At 35.1% G+C, this 19,505-nt stretch overlaps 2 protein-coding genes across 5 annotated transcripts in view; one reads left to right on the top strand and one right to left on the bottom strand.

The window, feature by feature from the left end:
• CAPZA1 (capping actin protein of muscle Z-line subunit alpha 1) overlaps nt 1-19,505 on the top strand; it is a 220,456-nt gene that overhangs the window by 137,222 nt on the left and 63,729 nt on the right. The window lies entirely within an intron of this gene.
• ST7L (suppression of tumorigenicity 7 like) overlaps nt 1-19,505 on the bottom strand; it is a 60,220-nt gene that overhangs the window by 26,892 nt on the left and 13,823 nt on the right. For all 4 annotated transcript variants that reach the window (XM_021690074.2, XM_044914584.1, XM_044914586.1 and 1 more), the window contains exons 6-11: nt 15,641-15,719; nt 5,474-5,628; nt 3,862-3,959; nt 3,483-3,597; nt 1,750-1,822; nt 600-702 (exon numbers count right to left, since the gene is read on the bottom strand). In XM_021690074.2, the coding sequence (XP_021545749.1) occupies nt 600-702; nt 1,750-1,822; nt 3,483-3,597; nt 3,862-3,959; nt 5,474-5,628; nt 15,641-15,719 (623 nt within the window). The remainder of the gene's footprint in view (nt 1-599; nt 703-1,749; nt 1,823-3,482; nt 3,598-3,861; nt 3,960-5,473; nt 5,629-15,640; nt 15,720-19,505) is intronic.

The following is a 19,505-nucleotide window of genomic DNA, read 5'->3' on the forward strand; positions in this document are numbered from 1 at the left end:
AACATTAACAAGATAACAAAAGGATTTTATGAAATCTTTGTGCCAATAAATTTCAAAATTTTTATGAAATAAATTCCTAGAAAAATATAACAACAAAAACCAACACAAGAAGAACAAATTTGAATAGTCATGGAATGGCTAAAGAAACTAAACTTGTAATTAATCAATTAAACTAATGAAATGAAATTTGTAATGAAAATCCTTCTCACAAAGAAAACTCCAGATTCCCTTTACAGTCAATAAGTATCAAAATTGTTAACAGACTTGGGGTGCCTGGGTGGTGCAGTCGGTTGAGTGTCCAACTATTGGTTTCAGCTCAGGTTGTGATCTCAGAGTCACGAGATCGAGCCCTGCCTCAGGCTCCGCACTCAGTGCGGAGTCTGCTTAGGGCTCTCTCTCCCTCTCCCTCTGCCACTGCCCTCAACGTGCAAGCTCATGCGAGCTCTCTCTCTCAAATAAATAAATCAATCTTTAAAAAAATATATAACAGACTGAAATAATTCTGACTAGAATTATAGAGACCCAAACTTTGGTCTACATACTTTCATGAGTTTGGTAAACTCAAATAAATGTAGCATTTTCATCATAAAATTTCTCACTTTTGGAACATGAGGATTAAATTCCACAGCTCTATGAATTGCTTCCACAGCATTGATTTCTGCTGTGCTTAGCCCTCTTCTGGAAGCGGTTTCGGGAGAGAATCTGTAAGAAAACCACAACATGAAAAAATTAATATAAAAATCCATGGATTTTGATCATAATCTAACTTCCTGAAGCAGGGGTTTCTGGTGATAGCCAAAGACAAAGCCAAATAACTACTAAACATGAAATAAAGCCCTTGGGTCAACATATAAAGATGGGCAGCATAAGAAATGGAAATCTTCAAATTTAGGTAGTAAAAGCCTTCAGAAGTCCACTGGCACATTCTGGGAAAGGTGATAAGAAATGCTACATAGGGACATCCAGAGAATCTCATGAAATAGAGGTACATTCGTATAAAATTTTCACCGAGAGGAAACAGACTGTGAATATTCCATTCTAATTCACATTGAGGCATAGTAATCTAAGGCGAAAGAAAATGGTTGCCCTTTGGTTTCTGAAAATCTTATCTGTGGAATAAAGAGAAATTCATTAAGGACAGCCAAAAAGACAAGGGAAACAGAATTTAGAATTATAATCTCAGAACAGACAGCATGAAACTATTTCCCTACCATACACCTTATTATCATCATAGCTACAATGTACTCCAAAAACAACCATGCTACAGTATTATTATTCTCATTTTACAGAAAGGAAGGGACTCAAACTGATTAATGTGCCCAAAGTTCCACAGCGGGTATAGAGTAGACTGTGAATTGGAATCCAGGTTTATTTAGCTCTAAAAACCGTGCTCACTACACTAGTAAGAAGCCTCAAAGCCCCATGAGATCAAGGGTTATTCAAAAGGAAATAGGGAGGAAAAGCATTGTTTAAAGTCAGTGGTGAAAAACAATACAGGTTTCCCCTGAGACCTGCAAGTAGAGCGTTCCTAAGAAACCTTTCCTAAGCTGGAATGGCCTTAAAGGGGAGAAGCAATTACCATTTCATAAATGTGAGCATCCTGTTCAGATTTCTTTCGGTTAGCAAACACAGGTATTAATGTAAGTGTTTTATAAAAGTGAAGTGGCATAAAGTGAACTTTCAGATAGCAGGGGAAACCCACCTTGAGTTTAGTAGTCTTTCTGAATTACTGTAGTTTTCAATACTTACTTATCTGAAACAGTCCTTGTCTTCAATAGTGCTGCTGTATAACAGATTGCTGCTGACTTTGGAAGGCTTATATCTGTAATTGTAATTTTCAACTTAGGTAAGAATCACAAAAAATATCTTAAGACAATTTTTAATAAGAATAATTCCTGGTACAAATTCAACAGATAAAAACTAAGATTCAGGAAAAAAAAAAAAAGAAATATTTAACAGGAGTCAAATCCAGGTAATACAATAGGTAATTTTAATTTTTTCTTCTTCCAATGTTTTTGTATTTTCTACATTGTCTTAAAGGATTTTTTATAAAATAAAAAAAAGAATCAGGAATTATAATATAATTAATCATACCAATCCTTTCTTAAAGAATGCCCAAAATAATGTTATCAGGAGAGTAGTACTAGTGGACTCTCTCGAAGTTTTAGATTCCAGAGTTACACCAGCAAATCGAGAACTAAAGAAATAAATTTGCTTTTAGCTTCTACAGGATTCTAGAATGGTAAAAACTGGGGAATCATAAAAACAGCTGAAAATACAGAAGCATATCTAAGTTGTTAGTTTTATTTTATTTTGAATAAATCAGGTCCTATCTGATTTTTTGTATTTGGTTGCTAAGCTTGTTCACTGTATCATAAGCAGGCCACGCACCCGATAAGTTACATATGGAAAGAATTTCTCACAAATTTCTCCATGAGCCTACACTATTGTGAAGCACTTGTAAGAATTCCAGATGTTTAAAAGAAATAAACTTCTCTTTCCAAGTGTGACACATTTCAAACTTTCCAAGTCATGGGGATTCCCAAGCTAATGGCTAGGAACTTACAACAGAACAATGGTGAATATGTGACCTGTACCTATGTTATAGGGAAAGATATGACCAGAAATATTATGCTAGTTAGGATGTTTTCATCTGGATGTTAAAAGCTGATGCCTCACTCAGAATGAGGAGAATGGTCATGCTTCTTAAAAATTCTCCCAACTCCATTTGTGGTGAACTGGCACTGTTTAGTATAATAATAAAAATAGCCAATATATACCGACTTCTTACTATTGGAAGACTAGTAAAGAAATGGAATACCTGGATTTAAGTGTTAGCTTGCCACACTTACTGGCTGGGACCTTACCCAATTACTTAACCTTCTTCAACTCCAGTTTCCTTTTTACTAACAAGAGTAAACGAACTTGTCCTACCACCTCACAAGATTATTATACTGATCATATGAAATAACAAATTATACTTTGTAACCAAAAAGCATTGTAAAAATGTTATTCTGAATTTCTTATACATACCATAAAGCGACTTCTGTTAACTGTCTCTGACACTCCAAAACAAATGAGGTATCATCCTATGTCCATAGCACCCCGTACTTTTCCAATTATCTCACCTAACACACTATGCTTCAATATAACTACTATTCATTTGTCTGTATGTTCCTTTACTAAACTGGAAATCCTACAAGGACTAAGTCCATGTCTTCTTGTTCACCATTGTATTCCAAGCCCTTCACTCAATAAACAAATGAATAAATTTTTACAGAAGAAAAGTTCCTGCTTGTAGGCTTTTCCTCCCAAAAGTCTTGATAAAGAGGAAACTATAACTTGTATCCATGGATTCTAAATACTGACTAGTAAGATGGGAAGAGAAAATCAAAGAAATACCAGAATAGGATCACATTTATGATTACACAATTGAAAAAAATATTTTAACCATGCTATCAACTAAGTCAATTATCACTCACCATCATATTTTGCTAGGACTGCCTGAACATCTGCATAGGCCTGTAATTCTAAAAGTGATTCTAGGAGATTCTCATGGATGTTCAACATGGTAAGAGGAGGGAATTCTTTCATCAACTGTACATTAAAAGGAAAAAAGATTAAAATTATAGCAAAGGAACTCAATAGAGCTGAATCTGATTCATTAAAGTAGAAATTCTTTAGTTTCTTAACAAAACTATGGAGACTCAACCCTTAGAAGTACATGTATATTAATAAACAGCTTGTTATAAAAACTACCAATTAAAAAACAATGATTTTACATTAAAATAATTGGCAACTTAAACCACATTTTGTTTTTGAAGGAAGAAATAAAAACATACAATCATCAAACTTACTTACATCTCTCATTATTTTTACTGCTTCTCTTATTCTTCCTAATTTTCTTGCACACATTGCTAATCTTCTTTTAATATATACCAGTACATTGGTATCTCTTCCTATTTAAAAAAAAAAATGACACAACTATCACTTTGTATTACAAAGTACTATTTCATTAACATATTATCCATTAACTATAAGTAATTATTTGCTTACCCGGGAAGTTTCAATTAAAATTAAACTGTGTCAGAATGGAAGACTATTAATGATTATTGAATTTGGGTGACTAACATTGAATGGGGGTTCATTATATTGTTCTATTTTTGTATATGTTTGAAGTTTTTTATGGTAAAAGCTTAAAATCTCTATATATATAGAATTACTTTTGCCTCTAACAATAAGTAATCTGAATGCATTATATATAAATTAATCAGTGTAAACTTGACAAGTATATTTTAATATTAACATAAAAGAAATATATACATTAATAGGAAAAACTAATTCTGACCTATTATTTTGAGTTACTGCATAAACAATCTATTATTTTAATATTCTCTATTGTTTGAACTGACAAACAAAAGATGTTCAAAACAAAATCTCCATGGCTAGTGTGAACTTTTGCTCAACAGCTAGTAATTAACAAACTATAAAACTCTTTCTAGTAAGAACTCACAAATATTTCTGTAACTATCTCAGAATCATATTTGAGATATACAAAGACAAATGGCATGGCTTTTTCACAGATGTAGTTCCATTAGTTCCAGACTGCAAAATTATATATTCCCACAGTTGTGTGCTATAACAACATACATTAAGGAAACATACTGTATACATCAATATTTAGTTTGGAGAGAAAACATTATCCAAATTTTAATTTCCACAAACAAAAGATTTAGAACTTAACTGCTAGCAGATAATGCATTATGTAAACATATTTCAATTTATTGCCCATTATCTGCCAAAATCATTAAACTAATGGCCACGAAAAACAGCAGGAAGCAGCAGCTCTACAGATTCTAACATCTTTGGTGGAAGTATCTCAATAGTAACCGAGAGAGCATCCCTAAGAGAGGAAAGAATCTCAGTTGCTTTGGCCCATATGTTCTCAAACATATCATAGAGAAAAGTCAAAGAAAGAAAGAATCGATGCCACGTGTAGACTGGATGTTATACTAAAGGGGTCACTTCCTGGCACTGTGTGGAGGTACATACAGTCTGAAGGGCACACCAAATGATGTACTTCTACTACTGCATGGGGGAAGAGTGAGGATAAAGGTAATAGCTGCTTATCATTACTAGAAGGCTCTCCTGAATCTTGGATATTTTTGAGTTGTGATTCTCCAATGACCAGCCCAAATTCTCACATGAAATAAATTACCTTAAGTCTCAAAGCAGCACATCTCTCAATAACCAAAGCACATCTGTTCCCTTCCACAAGCATTCTCTAGCTAATGTCTATTTGTCTTGCTGGCTTATAGACATAATGAATAGATTAGTTATCTCTTATGAAAAGAAGCTAACTTCTAAGTATTAAGGGTTGTTTTCATTATTGTTGTTTTGTGTCTTAAACATAAAAGAGCCAACTGCAGGAACTAAATAAAAGACAGGTAAAAATCGGTTCAAATTTGCTTACTCAGTTGAGCTTCATGCTGAGGACTTTGGTGCTGGCACTGCTGTGACCGCCTGTAAATTGTTTCTCCTGCCTTGAGTGCCTGTTTAAATAATCTTTCAGCATCTACAATAGTTGTTGCTTCTTCCTCAGCCAGTAGAACGTATGCAGTGGCACAGCTATGAAGAAGGCAAGCAAGGCAATTTTAAGTAAAATGGTGAAGAAGTATTTTCTCTTGGATATGCCCTTTGTTCTGCATCACATTTCCCTACCTTTACCTACATTTTCCATCTCTTGAAGAAGAAAAAAAACCTTCACTCAATATTCTAATTTATTAGGGGTATATTGGTATATTTTTGGTGTTTCCACAGTTTTTCTCCTTTCCTACTTTTCTTTTCTTCACTTTATTTTCTACCTGCTTTACTTCTCTATCTATTCTCTAACTGCTGGTCTCATATTTTCCTTTTGTGAAGGGGGGGGGAAATAAGATCTATAAAGAATTACCTAAAAAGTAGTTCAAGGGACTATATACTCTAGGGGTCATGCCTGCTCTTAGCCACTATATACTCTGTAATATCCATCTAACAGGGGCAAGTATGGGAGAGGATGAAGATTGAGAAGAAAGTCCCATGGCCAACTAGGTACCTTTAACATTTGACTTTGAAATATATCATTCCAGGGCTAGCCCTTTTTCCCAACCCTGAGCCTTCCTTCTGCATGCTGCCCCCCATCCTCTCTTGGACTTAGCCTCAATCGTATTACAGCAAAACTTCCTTGGTCTGAATTCCAGTCTTTCCTCCTACACTGCTGCTCTTACTCATCACACCCAGGCTCACTCCAAGTTTCCTTTCTTCATCCCACTAAAACACAAAGATTTCTCTTTGTATCAGTTACGTCAAAAGCTGGCTAATAAGGTAAGTTAACTTGTTTGGGGGTAAAAAAGAGAAAAAGTTTCCTTTCCATTCCCAGAAATAGCAAGTACATATCCTAGTTTTTCTGGAGACAATGTCCTAGTTCTGATTATCTAAGCTTGCATTGTCCAGTACTGAAGTCCTTTGCTACATGTAGTTATTGAACACCTGAAACGTGCCTAGTCCGAATTGAAATCTGATGTCAGTGTAACGTGCACACTGGATTTTGAAGACTTAGAAGAATGTAAAATACTTTAATAGTTTAAGAAATATATCAATTATATGTTAAAATAATATTTTAATATTTGGAATATAGCTAAATAAAATATATTTGTTAAATTAATTTCACCTATTTCTTTTTACTTTTAAAATCTGGCTACCAGAAAATTTAGTTACATATATGGTTCATGTTATATTTCTATTGAACGGTGTTTAAGCAAGAGAAGAGAAATTGTTGGCAAAAGTATAAGACCAGGCATGAAACAAAAATGATGGCAAGCGGGGTTGCCTGGGACTCTTGTTTTCAGCTCAGGTCATGATCTCAGGGTTGTGAGATTGAGCCCTGCGTTGAGCTCTACACTCAGCAGGGAGTCTGCTTGGGATTCTGTCTCCCCTCTCCATCTGCCCCTCCCCCCATTCACATTGTCTCTCTAAAAAAATAAATAAATAAAATCTTTTTAAAAAAATGATGGCAAGGTAGCTATCAAACCGCTGGGGACAAGGAGGATCTTTTGAATTCAGAAAATGCAAATCGAACCATTTCAGCATCCTTCAAATAGTACACTAAATTGAACTATATGATAATTTCACTAACCAACAGAAATTTCTCCATTACATATATCAGATTTCTCTGAAACATTAGATATATTGCTGCTTTAAACACTAGGCTCCCAAACTGCCATTCTAAGCCCAATTCAAATGTTCTTAAATAACAAAATAAAAACATTTTTAAAAGATCTAGATGGGTATAAATTGATGCAGTAGAATCAAAATATAAATATTTTAAATTACAGTTTAGCTATATGATAAAAAGAGGTTCTTTCCTCTAAGAGCTTTCCTATATTCGTTCAAAAAAATATATATATATTTTAAGATTTTATTCATTTATTTGGCAGAGAGACACAGCGGGAGAGGGAACACAGGCAGGGGGAGTGGGAGAGGGAGAAGCAGGCTTCCCGCGGAGCAGGGAGCCCGATGTGGGGCTCGATCCCAAGACCCTGGGATCATGACCTGAGCCGAAGGCAGATGCTTAACGACTGAGCCACCCAGGTGCCCCAGTTCAAAAATATTTTTAATGGAGATGTTAATACAGAAATTAATTTTATAAGTATTGAATGAATCTCACTGTTAGGAAGGTTGGGGTTTTTTTTAATTAAGGTAAAATTCACATACTAAAATTGGCTAATTTTAAAGTATGTCATTCAGGGACTTGTAATATATATACAAGGTTCACTCATGTAGCACGGAGCAGTACTTTATTCCTTTTTATGACTAATATACCACTGTGTATATATACCAATTCTGTTTATCCAATCATAATCAGCTGATGGACATCTGAGTTGGTTCCAGTTTGGGGCTATAATAATATTGCTGTAAACACCTGTTTTTAGTACTCTTCAGTATATGCCTAGGTGTGGAACTGCTGGGTCATATAATAGTTCTAATTTTATCTTTTTGAGGAGCTGCTGCCCTGTTTTCCACAGTGGCGATATCATTTTACATTCCTCTGCAATGTATGATGGTTCTTATTTGTCCATATTTTTGCAAACACTTGGTATTTTCTGGAGGTTCTTGTTTTTGTTATACTCATCTTATGAAGGGGCATGTCACTGTTGTTTTCACTTTCATTTCCCTAATTATGAATGATGCTGAGCACCTTTTCATGTGCTTATTGGTCATTTATATGAATGTCTGTTTAAATCCTTCTTTGAAGAAATGTCTGTTGAAATCCTTCATCCATTTTTAATTGGATTATCATTTTGTAACTGAGTTATAAGAATTCTTGATATATTCTGGATACTGGACTCTTATCAAATATGGCTTGCAAATATTTTCTCTCATTCTGTGGGTTGCCTTTTCACTTACTTGATAGTATCCTTCAATGCACAAAAGCTTTTAACTTTGACGAAGTCTAATTTATCTAATTTTTTCTTTGTTGTTGCTTGTGCTTTTGGTGTCATATCTAAGAAAACATTGCCAAATCCAGTCATAAAAATCTGTCCCTATGTTTTCTTTCTCTGTCTAAGCACTTAAATTTAGATCTTAGATTAATTTTTATTTTGTTTTTTGAATTAATTGTGCATGATGTGAGTTAAGGGTTGCTTTTGCATGTGGCTATCCATCTGCCCACCATCACTTAATGAGAAGACTATTCTTTCCCCACTGAATGGTCTTGGCACCCTTGTCAAAAATCAACTGACCACAAGGGCTCCTGGATGGCTCAGTCGGTTGGGCACCCAACTCTTGGTTTCAGCTCAGGTCATGATCTCAGGGTCATGAGATCAAGCCCTGCTTCGGGATCCCCACTCAGTGGGGAGTCTGTTTCTCTCCCTCTGCCCCTTCTCTCACTCTCTCACTCACTCTCTAAAATAAATAAATCTTTTAAAAAAAAATCAATTGACCATAAATGCATGGGTTTATTTCTGGACGCTTGATTCCATTAATCTAGATGTCTGTTTTTATGATTTAATTACTGCAGCTTCATAGTAAGCTTTGAAATCAGGAAGTGAGTTTTCCAACTTTGTTCTTTTTCAAGGTTGTTTTGGCTGTTTGAGGACTCTTGTAATTCAATGTGAATTTTAGGATCAGCTTGTCCATTTTGTAATGGCAATTGAAATTTTGATAGGGATTGCACTGAATTTATAGATCAACTTGAGGAGTGATGCCATCTTAACAATGTTAAGTATTCCAATTCATAAACATGGGATGTCTTTCCATTTATTTAGATATTCTTTAACTTTTTCAACAATACTTTGTCATTTTTAAAAAGTGTACAAGTCTTACACTCTTTGGTTAAATTTATCTTTAAGTATTTTAACACTTTTTTTTTTTTTAAAGATTTTATTTATTTATCTGAGAGAGAGAGAATGAGAGAGAGAACACGAGAGGAGAGAGGTTCAGAGGCAGAAGCAGACTCCCCGCTGAGCAGGGAGCCCGATGTGGGAATCGATCCTGGGACTCCAGGATCATGACCTGAGCCGAAGGCAGTCGCTTAACCAACTGAGCCACCCAGGTGCCCCAGTATTTTAACACTTTTGATGCTATTGTAAATGGAATTGTTTTTTAAATTTCTTTTTCAGGGGTGCCTGGGTGGCTCAGTTGGTTAAATGTCTGCCCTCGGCTCAGATCATGATCTTGGGGTCCTGGGATTGAGCCCCGCATCGGCCTCCCTGCTCTGTGGGGAGCCTGCTTCTCCCTCTCCCCACCCCCCACTCTCTAATAAATAAATAAAATATTAAAAAAATAAATTTCTGGGGCACCTGGGTGGCTCAGTCATTAAGCGTCTGCCTTCGGCTCTGGTCATGATCCCAGAGTCCTGGGATTGAGCCCCGCATCGGGCTCCCTGCTCTGCAGGAAGTCTGCTTCTCCCTCTCCCACTCCCCCTGCTTGTGTTCCCTCTCTTGCTGTGTCTCTCTCTGTCAAATAAATAAATCCTTTAAAATAAATAAATTTCTTTTTCAGACTGTCCATTCCTAGTATATAGATACATGACAGATATAAGGAAGGACTTGTTTCTGCCATTTTCCTATTTGTTTTCTATATGTCCCGTAGACAATAACTTTGTTGAACTCTTTTGCTAGCTGTAACGGTTTTTTTGTGTGTGGATTCTTTGAGATTTTCTATGTATAAGATCATATAATCTATGAATAAAGATGGTTTTTTAACTTTTTCCCTTCTGATTTGGAAGCCATTTTCCCTCCTTCTTCTTACTCAATTGCACTGGCTAGCACTTCCAGTACAACGTTAAATAGAAGTAGAGAAATGATGTCCTTGTCTTACCTTGATCTTAGAAAGAAACCTTTCAGTCTTTCATCTGTAAATATGTAGTTAGCTGTGGGTTTTCCACAGATGTCCTTTATCAGTTTGAGGAAGTTTCCCTCTATTCCTTTTTTATTTCTTAGTCTTTTTATCATAAAATAGTGTAGGATTTTGTCAAATACATTTTCTGTATCAACAGAGATGACCATGTGGTTCTTATTCTTTTTTTCTATTAATGTGGTATCTTACATTGACTGATTTTCATATTTTAAACCACCCTTGCCTTCTTGGGACAAATCCCACTTGTTCCTGGTGTATAATTCTTCTAATATGCTGCTGGATTTGCTGTGCTAGGTATTTTGTTGAGGATTTTTGCATCTATATTCATAATGGATATTAGTCTATAATTTTTGTTTCTTGTGATGTCTTTGTCTGGTTTTGGTATGAGGGTAATATTGGCTTCACAGGATGAGTCAGGAAGAGTTACTTCCCTTCTATTTCTTTGAAGAGTTTAAGAAGGACTGGTGTTTATTCTTCTTCTAGTTCTCAGTAGCACTTGCCAGTGAAGGGATCTAGTCCTGGGTTTTCTTTGTTTGGAAGTTTTTAAATTACTGATTCCATCATCTTCACTTGTTATAGGTCTACTCAGATTTTCTATTTCTTGAATCAATTTTGGTAGTGTGTTGTTAGAAATTTGTCCATTTATCTAATTTATAAACATGTAATTGTTCACTGTATTCAGCTTTTAATTTCTGTAAGGTAAGTAGTAATGTTCCCAGTTTCATTCTTAATTTCAGTAATCTGAGTCTTCTTTTTTAATTGGTCAGTCTAGCTAAAAGTTTGTCAATTTTGTTGATCTTTATTTTTTTAAGATTTTATTTATTTATTTGACAGAGGGAGAGAAAGAGCACACAAGAAGGAGGAGCAGCGGAGGGAGAGGGAGAAGCAGGTTTTCCACTGAGTCGGGAGTGCGACACAGGTCTTGGTCCCAGGACCCTGGGAGCATAACCTGAGCCAAAGGCAGATGCCTAACTGACTGAGTCACCCAGGTGCCCCAATTTTGTTGATCTTTTAAAAAACCAACCTTTGGTTTCATTGATTCTATTGCTTTTCTATTCTCTATTTTGTTTATCTCACTCTATTCTTTGTTACTGCCTTCCTTCTGCTTGTAGTTTAGTTGGCTCTTCATTTTCTAGTTTCTTACGGTATAAAGTTTAAGTTATTGATTTGAGATCTGTTTTTCTTTAGTATTGTGTTTACAGTTTCCACTTTCTCTGTATCTCTTAAGTTTTGGTATGTTGTGCTTTCATTTTCACTCATCCATCCCAAAGTATTTTCTATCTTTTCTTTGTGATTTCTTCTTTGACTCACTGGTTGTTTAAGACTCTTGCCTAACTTCCACATATCCCAATATTGTGAAATTTCCAGATCTCCTTGTGTTTTTGATTTCTAATTTTATTCCACTGTGGTTGAAGTACTTTGTATAATTTCAGTCTTTTGAAATTTATTGAGAATTCTTTATATCATAACATGATATATCCTAGAGAATGTTCCATGTACACTTGAGAAGAACATGTACTCTACTATTGTTGGATAGAGTGCTATATGGATGTCTGTTAGGTCTAGTTAGTTTATAGTGTTGTTCAAGTCTTTCATTTCATTGTGTATCTTTTGTCTAATTATTCTATCCATTATTGAAATGGTGTTGAAGCTTCCAACAACTGTCTATTCCTCCCTTCAATTCTGTCAGTTTTTGCTTCATATATTTTGGGTCTCTGTTATTAAATGCATATAAGTTTATAATTGTTGTATCTTCTTGATGAATTAAACCTCTTTTATCATTATATAATGTAATTATCTTATAAAAATTTTGTTGGAACGTCTGGGTGGCTCAGCTGGTTGAGCATCTGGCTCTTGATTTCAGCTCAGGTCATGATCTCAGGGTTTCGGATCGAGTCCTGTGTTGGGCTCCATGCTCAGCACAGAGTCCGCTTGTCCCTCTCCCTCTTTTCCTCCCCTTGCTTGCTCTCTCTCAAATAATTAAAAAATTTTTTTTTGTCTTAAAGTCTATTTTGTCTGATATAGGATAGCCACTGCATCTCTCTTTTGGTTACTATTTGCATGGAATATCTTTTTCCATACTTTTACCTTCTACTTCTTTGTATCTTTGTATCTAAAATGAATCTCTTATAGACAGCATATAGCTGAACTGTTTTTTAAATCCATTCTGCCAATCAATGCCTTTAACTGCAGAGTTTAATCCATTTACATTTAAGTAATTAATGATAAGCAAGGACTTGTTTCTGCTATTTTCCTATTTGTTTTCTATATATCCTTTTTTGTCCTTATTTCTGGCAGTAATTGTGTTAGGTATTTTCTAGTATACCATTTTGATTCCCTTCTACCTTCTTTTACTATATTTTTTTTAGTTATTTCTTAGTGGTTAATAATTAACAATTACTTTTAACATCTTAATTTACAGCAATGTAGTTTCAGTTAATACCAACTTAGTTTCAATAGCATACAAAATTTGCTTCTATATAGCTCTTCCCCCACCCCATACCTTATGTTGTTATTGTCACAAATTACATTTTTATAAACTGTATGTCCATCAATATAGATTTATAATTAGTTTTACATTGTTGTCTTCTAAATCATATTGAAAAAATAATTGTTGCAAACCCAAAATACATTAACTTTTATATTTACTTATGTAATTATCTTTACTGGTGTTCTTTATTGCTTTGTGTGGAGTCAAGACTGTCTAGTATCCTTTTATTTCACCTTGAAAAACTCCTTTTAGCATTTCTTATAATATAGGTCTACTAGCAATGAACTCTCTCAGTTTCTGTTTATCTGGGAATGTCTAAATTTCTCCTTCATTTTTGAAGAATAGGTTTGTTGGATATAGAATCTTTAGCTGTGGAGGCACCTGGGTGGCTCAGTCAGTTAAGCACCTGCCTTTGGCTCAGGTCATGATCCCTGGGTTCCAGGATCAAGCCCGGAATTGGGCTCCCTGCTCAGCAGGGAGCCAGCTTCTGCCCCTCTCCCATGCTCATGCTTGTGCGTGCTCTTTCTTAAATAAATAAAATCTTAGAAAAAGAATCCTTAGCTGACAGTTTTCTTCAGAATTTTGACTTTGTCATCCCACTGCCTTCTGGCTTCTATGGTTTCTGATGAGAACTCAGCTGTTAATCTTATTGAGGATTCCCTCATTCATGATGAATCACTTCTCTCTTGCTGTTTTCAGGAATTTCCCCTTGTCCTTGGTTTTTGAAAGCTTGATTATAACGTGTCTCACTGTAGATTTCTTTGATTATATCTTACTTGAGGTTCACTGAGCTTCTTGATCTTTATTTCTAGATTTCTTTCTAAACTTTTTTCCTAAATTTCTTTCTAGATTTCTAAATCTTTATTGATATTCTCTAGTGGTGAGATATCCTTCTCATGACTTCCTTTTGTTCTTTGTACATGGCTTCCTTTACCTCTTTGAGCATATTTACAGTATCTGATTTAAAGTTTTTGTCTGGAAAGTCCAAGTCTTGAGGACTTCCTTGAGGACAGTCTCCATTCATTTCCTTTCTTTTCTGTGTATGAGGCATAGTTTGTTTCTTTGAATGTCTTGTAATTTCTTTAAAACTGCACATTTTGAAGATTATAATCTAGCAACTCTAGCAATCAGATTTCCCCCTCCTCCCCATGGCTTGTTGTTGTTGTTTGTTGTAGTTATTTGTTTAATGACTTCTCTGAACTAATCTGAAGTTTGTAGTCATTATCATATATGACCAGTGAAGCCTCTGCTCCTTTAGCTTATTCATCAGCCAGTGATTTGATAGAGATTGCCTTAAACACCTGGAGCCAAAAACAAAACAAAAAAAACCCAAGTCTGCAGATTGGTTCTGTGTGTGTGTTGGGGCACACCTTCAACATTCAGTCAGGCAGTTTACAACTCTGCCTTAGCCTTTACTTTCTGTTTGTGCAGAACCTGAAATTTAGACAGGGCTTAGGGTCTTAAGTCATTTCTAAGCATGTGCCCAAACCTGGGCATGTGTGGGACATCTGAGATTCCCAGGAATATGTCAGAGTTTTTCAAAGCCTTTATTTTCCAAAGTATCTCATTCCCCAGCCTTTCCTCTCAAGCTTTCTGGTTTGTCTATTGTTTGCCCCAGCTGTTATCACTTGCCCCAGGGCAGCAGGGACTAATGCATTTGCCTTTAAATGTTTTCAACAAATTTCCCCCCAGTGTAGCTGTGTCTGCGCTGGGAGAGCTCTGAATTAACCCAAATAAAGGCAAGACCTTTGAGCTGGTCCTTCAGAGAGCCAACCAGACAGGTCAAAATAAACAAGCGCAATTCTTTAACAATAAGATCCATTCCACTTCCTCTGGTAGTAGGAACCTATACCCAGAATGCTGACTTTTGTCTTCAAAGCTGCCACTAAGCAAGGGAGTAGGGGATGGAGCCAGTGTAAGTCAAAACACCATAAAGCTCACTTACAGAAATTTGGCTGTTTTTTTAATTGATTAAGCATTCTCTAGGATGCTTTAAACTTTTGATTAGTTTCCAGAGTTTCAGTAAAGTTGATTCACTGCTTTTGAGTTCCCTACACTGTGATTTTTGCTCCACCTTGGGAAGGTCTTCTTAATAATGATAACATATTTTGGGGGGCGGGGTTGCTGAGGGATACAGGGGACAATGCTAAATTCACATCATTCAGGAAGCATTCCTTGATTAACCCCAACTGGGGCCATATTTTACTCTTGGCATTTATTTAGTATCAGATTAATACTTATTGATCTGTTTCACTTAAATATTAGGTTAACTTATAATTTTACATTTGCCTTTTCAAAATATAGAATCGATACAAAGAGCTATAAAAAATAAATGCTACATTTTCCTTATTTTGAATCCTCTTTGCATGCCTCCAATCCCATTAGCAACTAAAGTTCTCAGGACTGAATGAATGCTTTAAATGAATGATTTAAATGAAAAACAAAATTTAAAAAGGTGGCATAAGTATTTTAGTACTCTTTAACTATCAAGAATTATCACCAATTAGACCAACATTCTCCATTTAAAAAAGTATCTCTAGGATAATTTCTATCCAAAAGCACTGATAAGTTTGTAATTTCAGAAGCAAAGTACAGATGTCTATGAACACTGCAAAATTTGTCTCTAGTATAGAAAAAAAGAAAGGGGATTGCTAATGACTCCAAGTGTCTTAGGAAGAGACATAAGAACATGAAATCATTTGCCTGAGTTTCCTTCAAAACAAACTTACTTTCCATATATTTCAAACTTACTCATTGTTTAATTCTAAAGCTTGATAGGCTGCTTTGATTCGAGCTGGAGGATTTCTTTCCCTCCATGCCTTCTGCATAACTGTAGGAAAAATATTTCAAAAAGTAGATGAGATGGTAAACATAAATAATCTTATGCAAAATGTGTGAAGAATGAGCTAGGAGAGTAAACAAAGATTTAAATAACATGTTCTTAAACATAAGAAACTAGAAATTGGGGTGTCAGTTCACCTTAATCTTATGAGAAATTTAAATTAAATTTGGAAGCATCACACATAAGAAAAATATATTCTTTCTCTGATTTGAGTACAATATATAAGGTATTTAATCCAGTTAATTACACCATTACTATACATGAACACTTATATTTCTAAATGCATATTAAAATTATGTGACATCACATTATAATCAATATGAAATATTCTAGTTCTTTTATCACTTTGAAAAGGGCCTATGGAACTGTTAAAAATATACAAAACACTTAAAAACAAAGTCTTTGTCTAATCAATGATTCAATCCAGGAAGAATGTCTGAATTTGCATTTTGCACAAAAAGGTGGAAAAAGCAATTAATTTAGAATTTAGTACATTTATGGAAAATGTCTCTACCAAGATTCAACAGAAGCCTGAATTAAGATCGCTCTAAAATAATAATATTAGTTTTGCTACCATTTACTATACCAAAATGAAAATTTAATACTAATAAATACTAAATAAAATTTCATACTAAACAATAAGTTTGTTAAAAATTAAACAAACAAATAAACAAAGCAGATTCATGAAACTATCTGGCCTATTTCAAGTTTGATAAGAAAAATAGAGAATCTATGAATGTTGCTTTTGGAACAAAACCTACAACTGTCCAGAAAGAATAATGTGGAAAATGTTTGAGTTTTCCTTTGGAAACAAAATATTAGTCTTGGCTTAGAAAAGAAGACAATATATTCCACTTGTATGACAAAAATACATTTCTCATATCGAACATGTCACCAGCTGTCTGACAGCTAATGCTTCCTGAACTTGACAAATTGATGCAAGTCAGCACCCATCTGATAATAACCAGGTAAAGAATAGGGTTTTGCTGAAACTTTAAAATATTACATAAAAATAAAGAATAATATTAGACTTGCCAGTTTTAATGATGGGGCTTTCTTCTTTAACTTACATGATTTAACTTACAAGTCAAATTTGGATACTGAAATCTTAATCAACATTTTAAATGGCTATTTGGTCTTCTAGTCTATTAAGTATATGTCAAAATTTATTGAAATAATTCTTTTAAATTATTAAGTTACACCCAATTTTTCGCTAATTATAGAAATGTTGTAATAACCATCTTTCAACATCTACCTTTGGATGCCTGACCCAATATTTCCTTTCTGGAAGTGGAATGGTTGATTAAAATGTATGCATCTTTTAAAAGATTTTGGATATAAACTCCCAAACTCTTCTCAATAAGATTGTATTAATTTACATTCTTTCAGGCAGTGGAGGAGAGTGGAGGATAGAAAGAGAGAGACTGTTTCCCTACTTAGCAACACTGAGTAGTATCAATCTTTGCTAATTTAATACATGGAAACGATCTCATCTTCTTTGCACTTCTTTCTTTTTTACTAAGGTCATCTGATCCACCTTTAAGCATTTTTTCTTATTCATATTCTTAAGTTTTCAACTGCTCTATCCAGACTTTCAAGATTAATCCTCACAACTTATTCAGTTCCAAGTCAAAGGGGAAAGGGGAAATAAAGTACAAGAAGAAAAATTTGTATTTTTTTCTAAAACAAGGCTTAGGAATAATTAAAAGGAAAATGCTGATTTAGTATTTAACTGTCCTCTTTTTTTTTTTTTTTAATGCAAAAAGGTGGTTTTATTAAAGCACAGGGACAGGACCCGTGGGTAGAAAGAGCTGCTCAACTGTCCTCTTTAAGAGCTCTTGATATTCTTAAAAAACAACACAAGCAATCAGCAATTCAATCAAATTTATCTATTTTTTTAAGTTAAATAATATTCCAATATGCTATCAAGCAGAAAAGAGAATAGTCAATCCCAAGATCAGAGGTTGTAAATGTAGATGCCTACAAAGACCAAGCAGAAAACATAGATGTGTAAACTAAAAGCATGTGCACTGTCTAAAGGAGAGAGTCACGGCTTGGGTCTAATTGATTATTACAAGGTGGACTTACAGGTCCAGTTTTGCCATATTTTCCAACTTCTAAAAAATGTAAATCTGGGTTCAAATGTTAAATCTCCTGATTCTTAAGTGTTGAAGAGAAAATACCATGAAAACAAATTATTCCAAAAACACTGCTGACCAGGGGCACCTGTATGGCTCAGTTGGTAGAGCATGAAACTCTTGATCTCAGGGTTGTCAGTTTGATCCCCACGTTGGGTGTAAAGATTACTTAAAACTAAAATCTTAAAAAAAAAAAAAAACAACGAAAAAAGAATACTGCTGGCTGGTCCTGAAGATATGTTTGTTTTCTGCCTTAAATAAATAAATGAGTAAGATGAGAAGAAGATCTACTAACTTAGTAACTGATGACAATTCATCAAGAGAAATTTGTAATATCACACATATGTATACATTTTTTAATATAAAACTACAGATAAATCATTACCTTTATGTGAGTGTCTGAAAAGATCAAAATGGATCAATTCACAGATGGAGTCTGTCCTTGAGCTCAGTATTTACATGGGATTATGCATACCTCTAGAAGTACACGAAACGTTGCAAGGACCAAAACAGCATGTGTGGTTTTAAGAAAACCAATTTATAAAGTCTCAACATTATATGACTCTTTCCTAGAACTGATCTACTTGAAGAATGTTCCTCTGATTGATCTATGCATCATGCTGGTTTCCCTTTCCTACCCAACATCTGCTTCCCCACTCCCCAAAAGATATATTCCCTTCTTCTACTTTACAGAAAAAACTCTTACTTCTCACCCCTCCTGAATCTTTCTAAGGTGCAATCCCTAAAGTGTAAAAATCTCCAAGTGCCCAAAAGACAATTCAAAGTTTGGGTTTTGGGAAAGCCATTTTTTTGTCAAGGCACCTACAACAGGAATTTCTTTTACTTAACAGTGAAGCTTGGCTTTAGAAATAAGAGTATTCTAGCCCCTGGATACTCTGAATGCAAGTATGTTGTAGGGGAGGGAGTGATAACAATTTTTATCAGTTCCACTTATCAGCACCCCTCGCCCCTTACTGTCAAAGAATGTGTTGCTACTAAGGGAAGGTCCCCTCACAGCAAGGCAAAGGGGGCACTAGTAAAGGATAATAGGGGCGCCTGGGTGGCTCAGCCAGTTAAGCAGCTGCCTTCGGTTCAGGTCATGATCCCAGGGTCCTGGGATCAAGCCCCGCATCCGGCTCCCTGCTCAGCGGGGAGCCGGCTTCTCCCTCTCCCTCTGCCTGCCTATCTGCCTACTTGTTCTCTCTCTCTCTGTCAAATAAATAAATAAAATCTTTAAAAAAAAAAAAAGGATAATAAAGGCGGTAGAATCTTATTTTGGCCAAGTAACAGGCTCTAGGCAAAGCTCCAAGAATAATCTCTTTCTTAGAATCTAAATTCTGAAGAGAAATGGTTGTCACAGAGATGCATGTTAACATGTTTATTTGACTTAAAATGAAGTCAGACTTTTCTGTCAGAAAGTCGGTCTGATTTGGTTGATAGAATTACAATGAGAAGTCACCCGGCCAACAAGGTTATATGGAGAACATTTTCTAAAGCTGAAAATACCAAATATGTAGCTCCAAGGATTTGACAAAAATATAACTAAAGTAGGGCGCCTGGGTGGCTCAGTTGGTTAAGTGACTGCCTTCGGCTCAGGTCATGATCCCAGGGTCCTGGGATTGAGTCCCACATCGGG

This window comes from Neomonachus schauinslandi, chromosome 4 (assembly GCF_002201575.2).
Source record: "Neomonachus schauinslandi chromosome 4, ASM220157v2, whole genome shotgun sequence".
In the NCBI taxonomy this organism is placed as follows: Eukaryota; Metazoa; Chordata; class Mammalia; order Carnivora; family Phocidae; genus Neomonachus; species Neomonachus schauinslandi.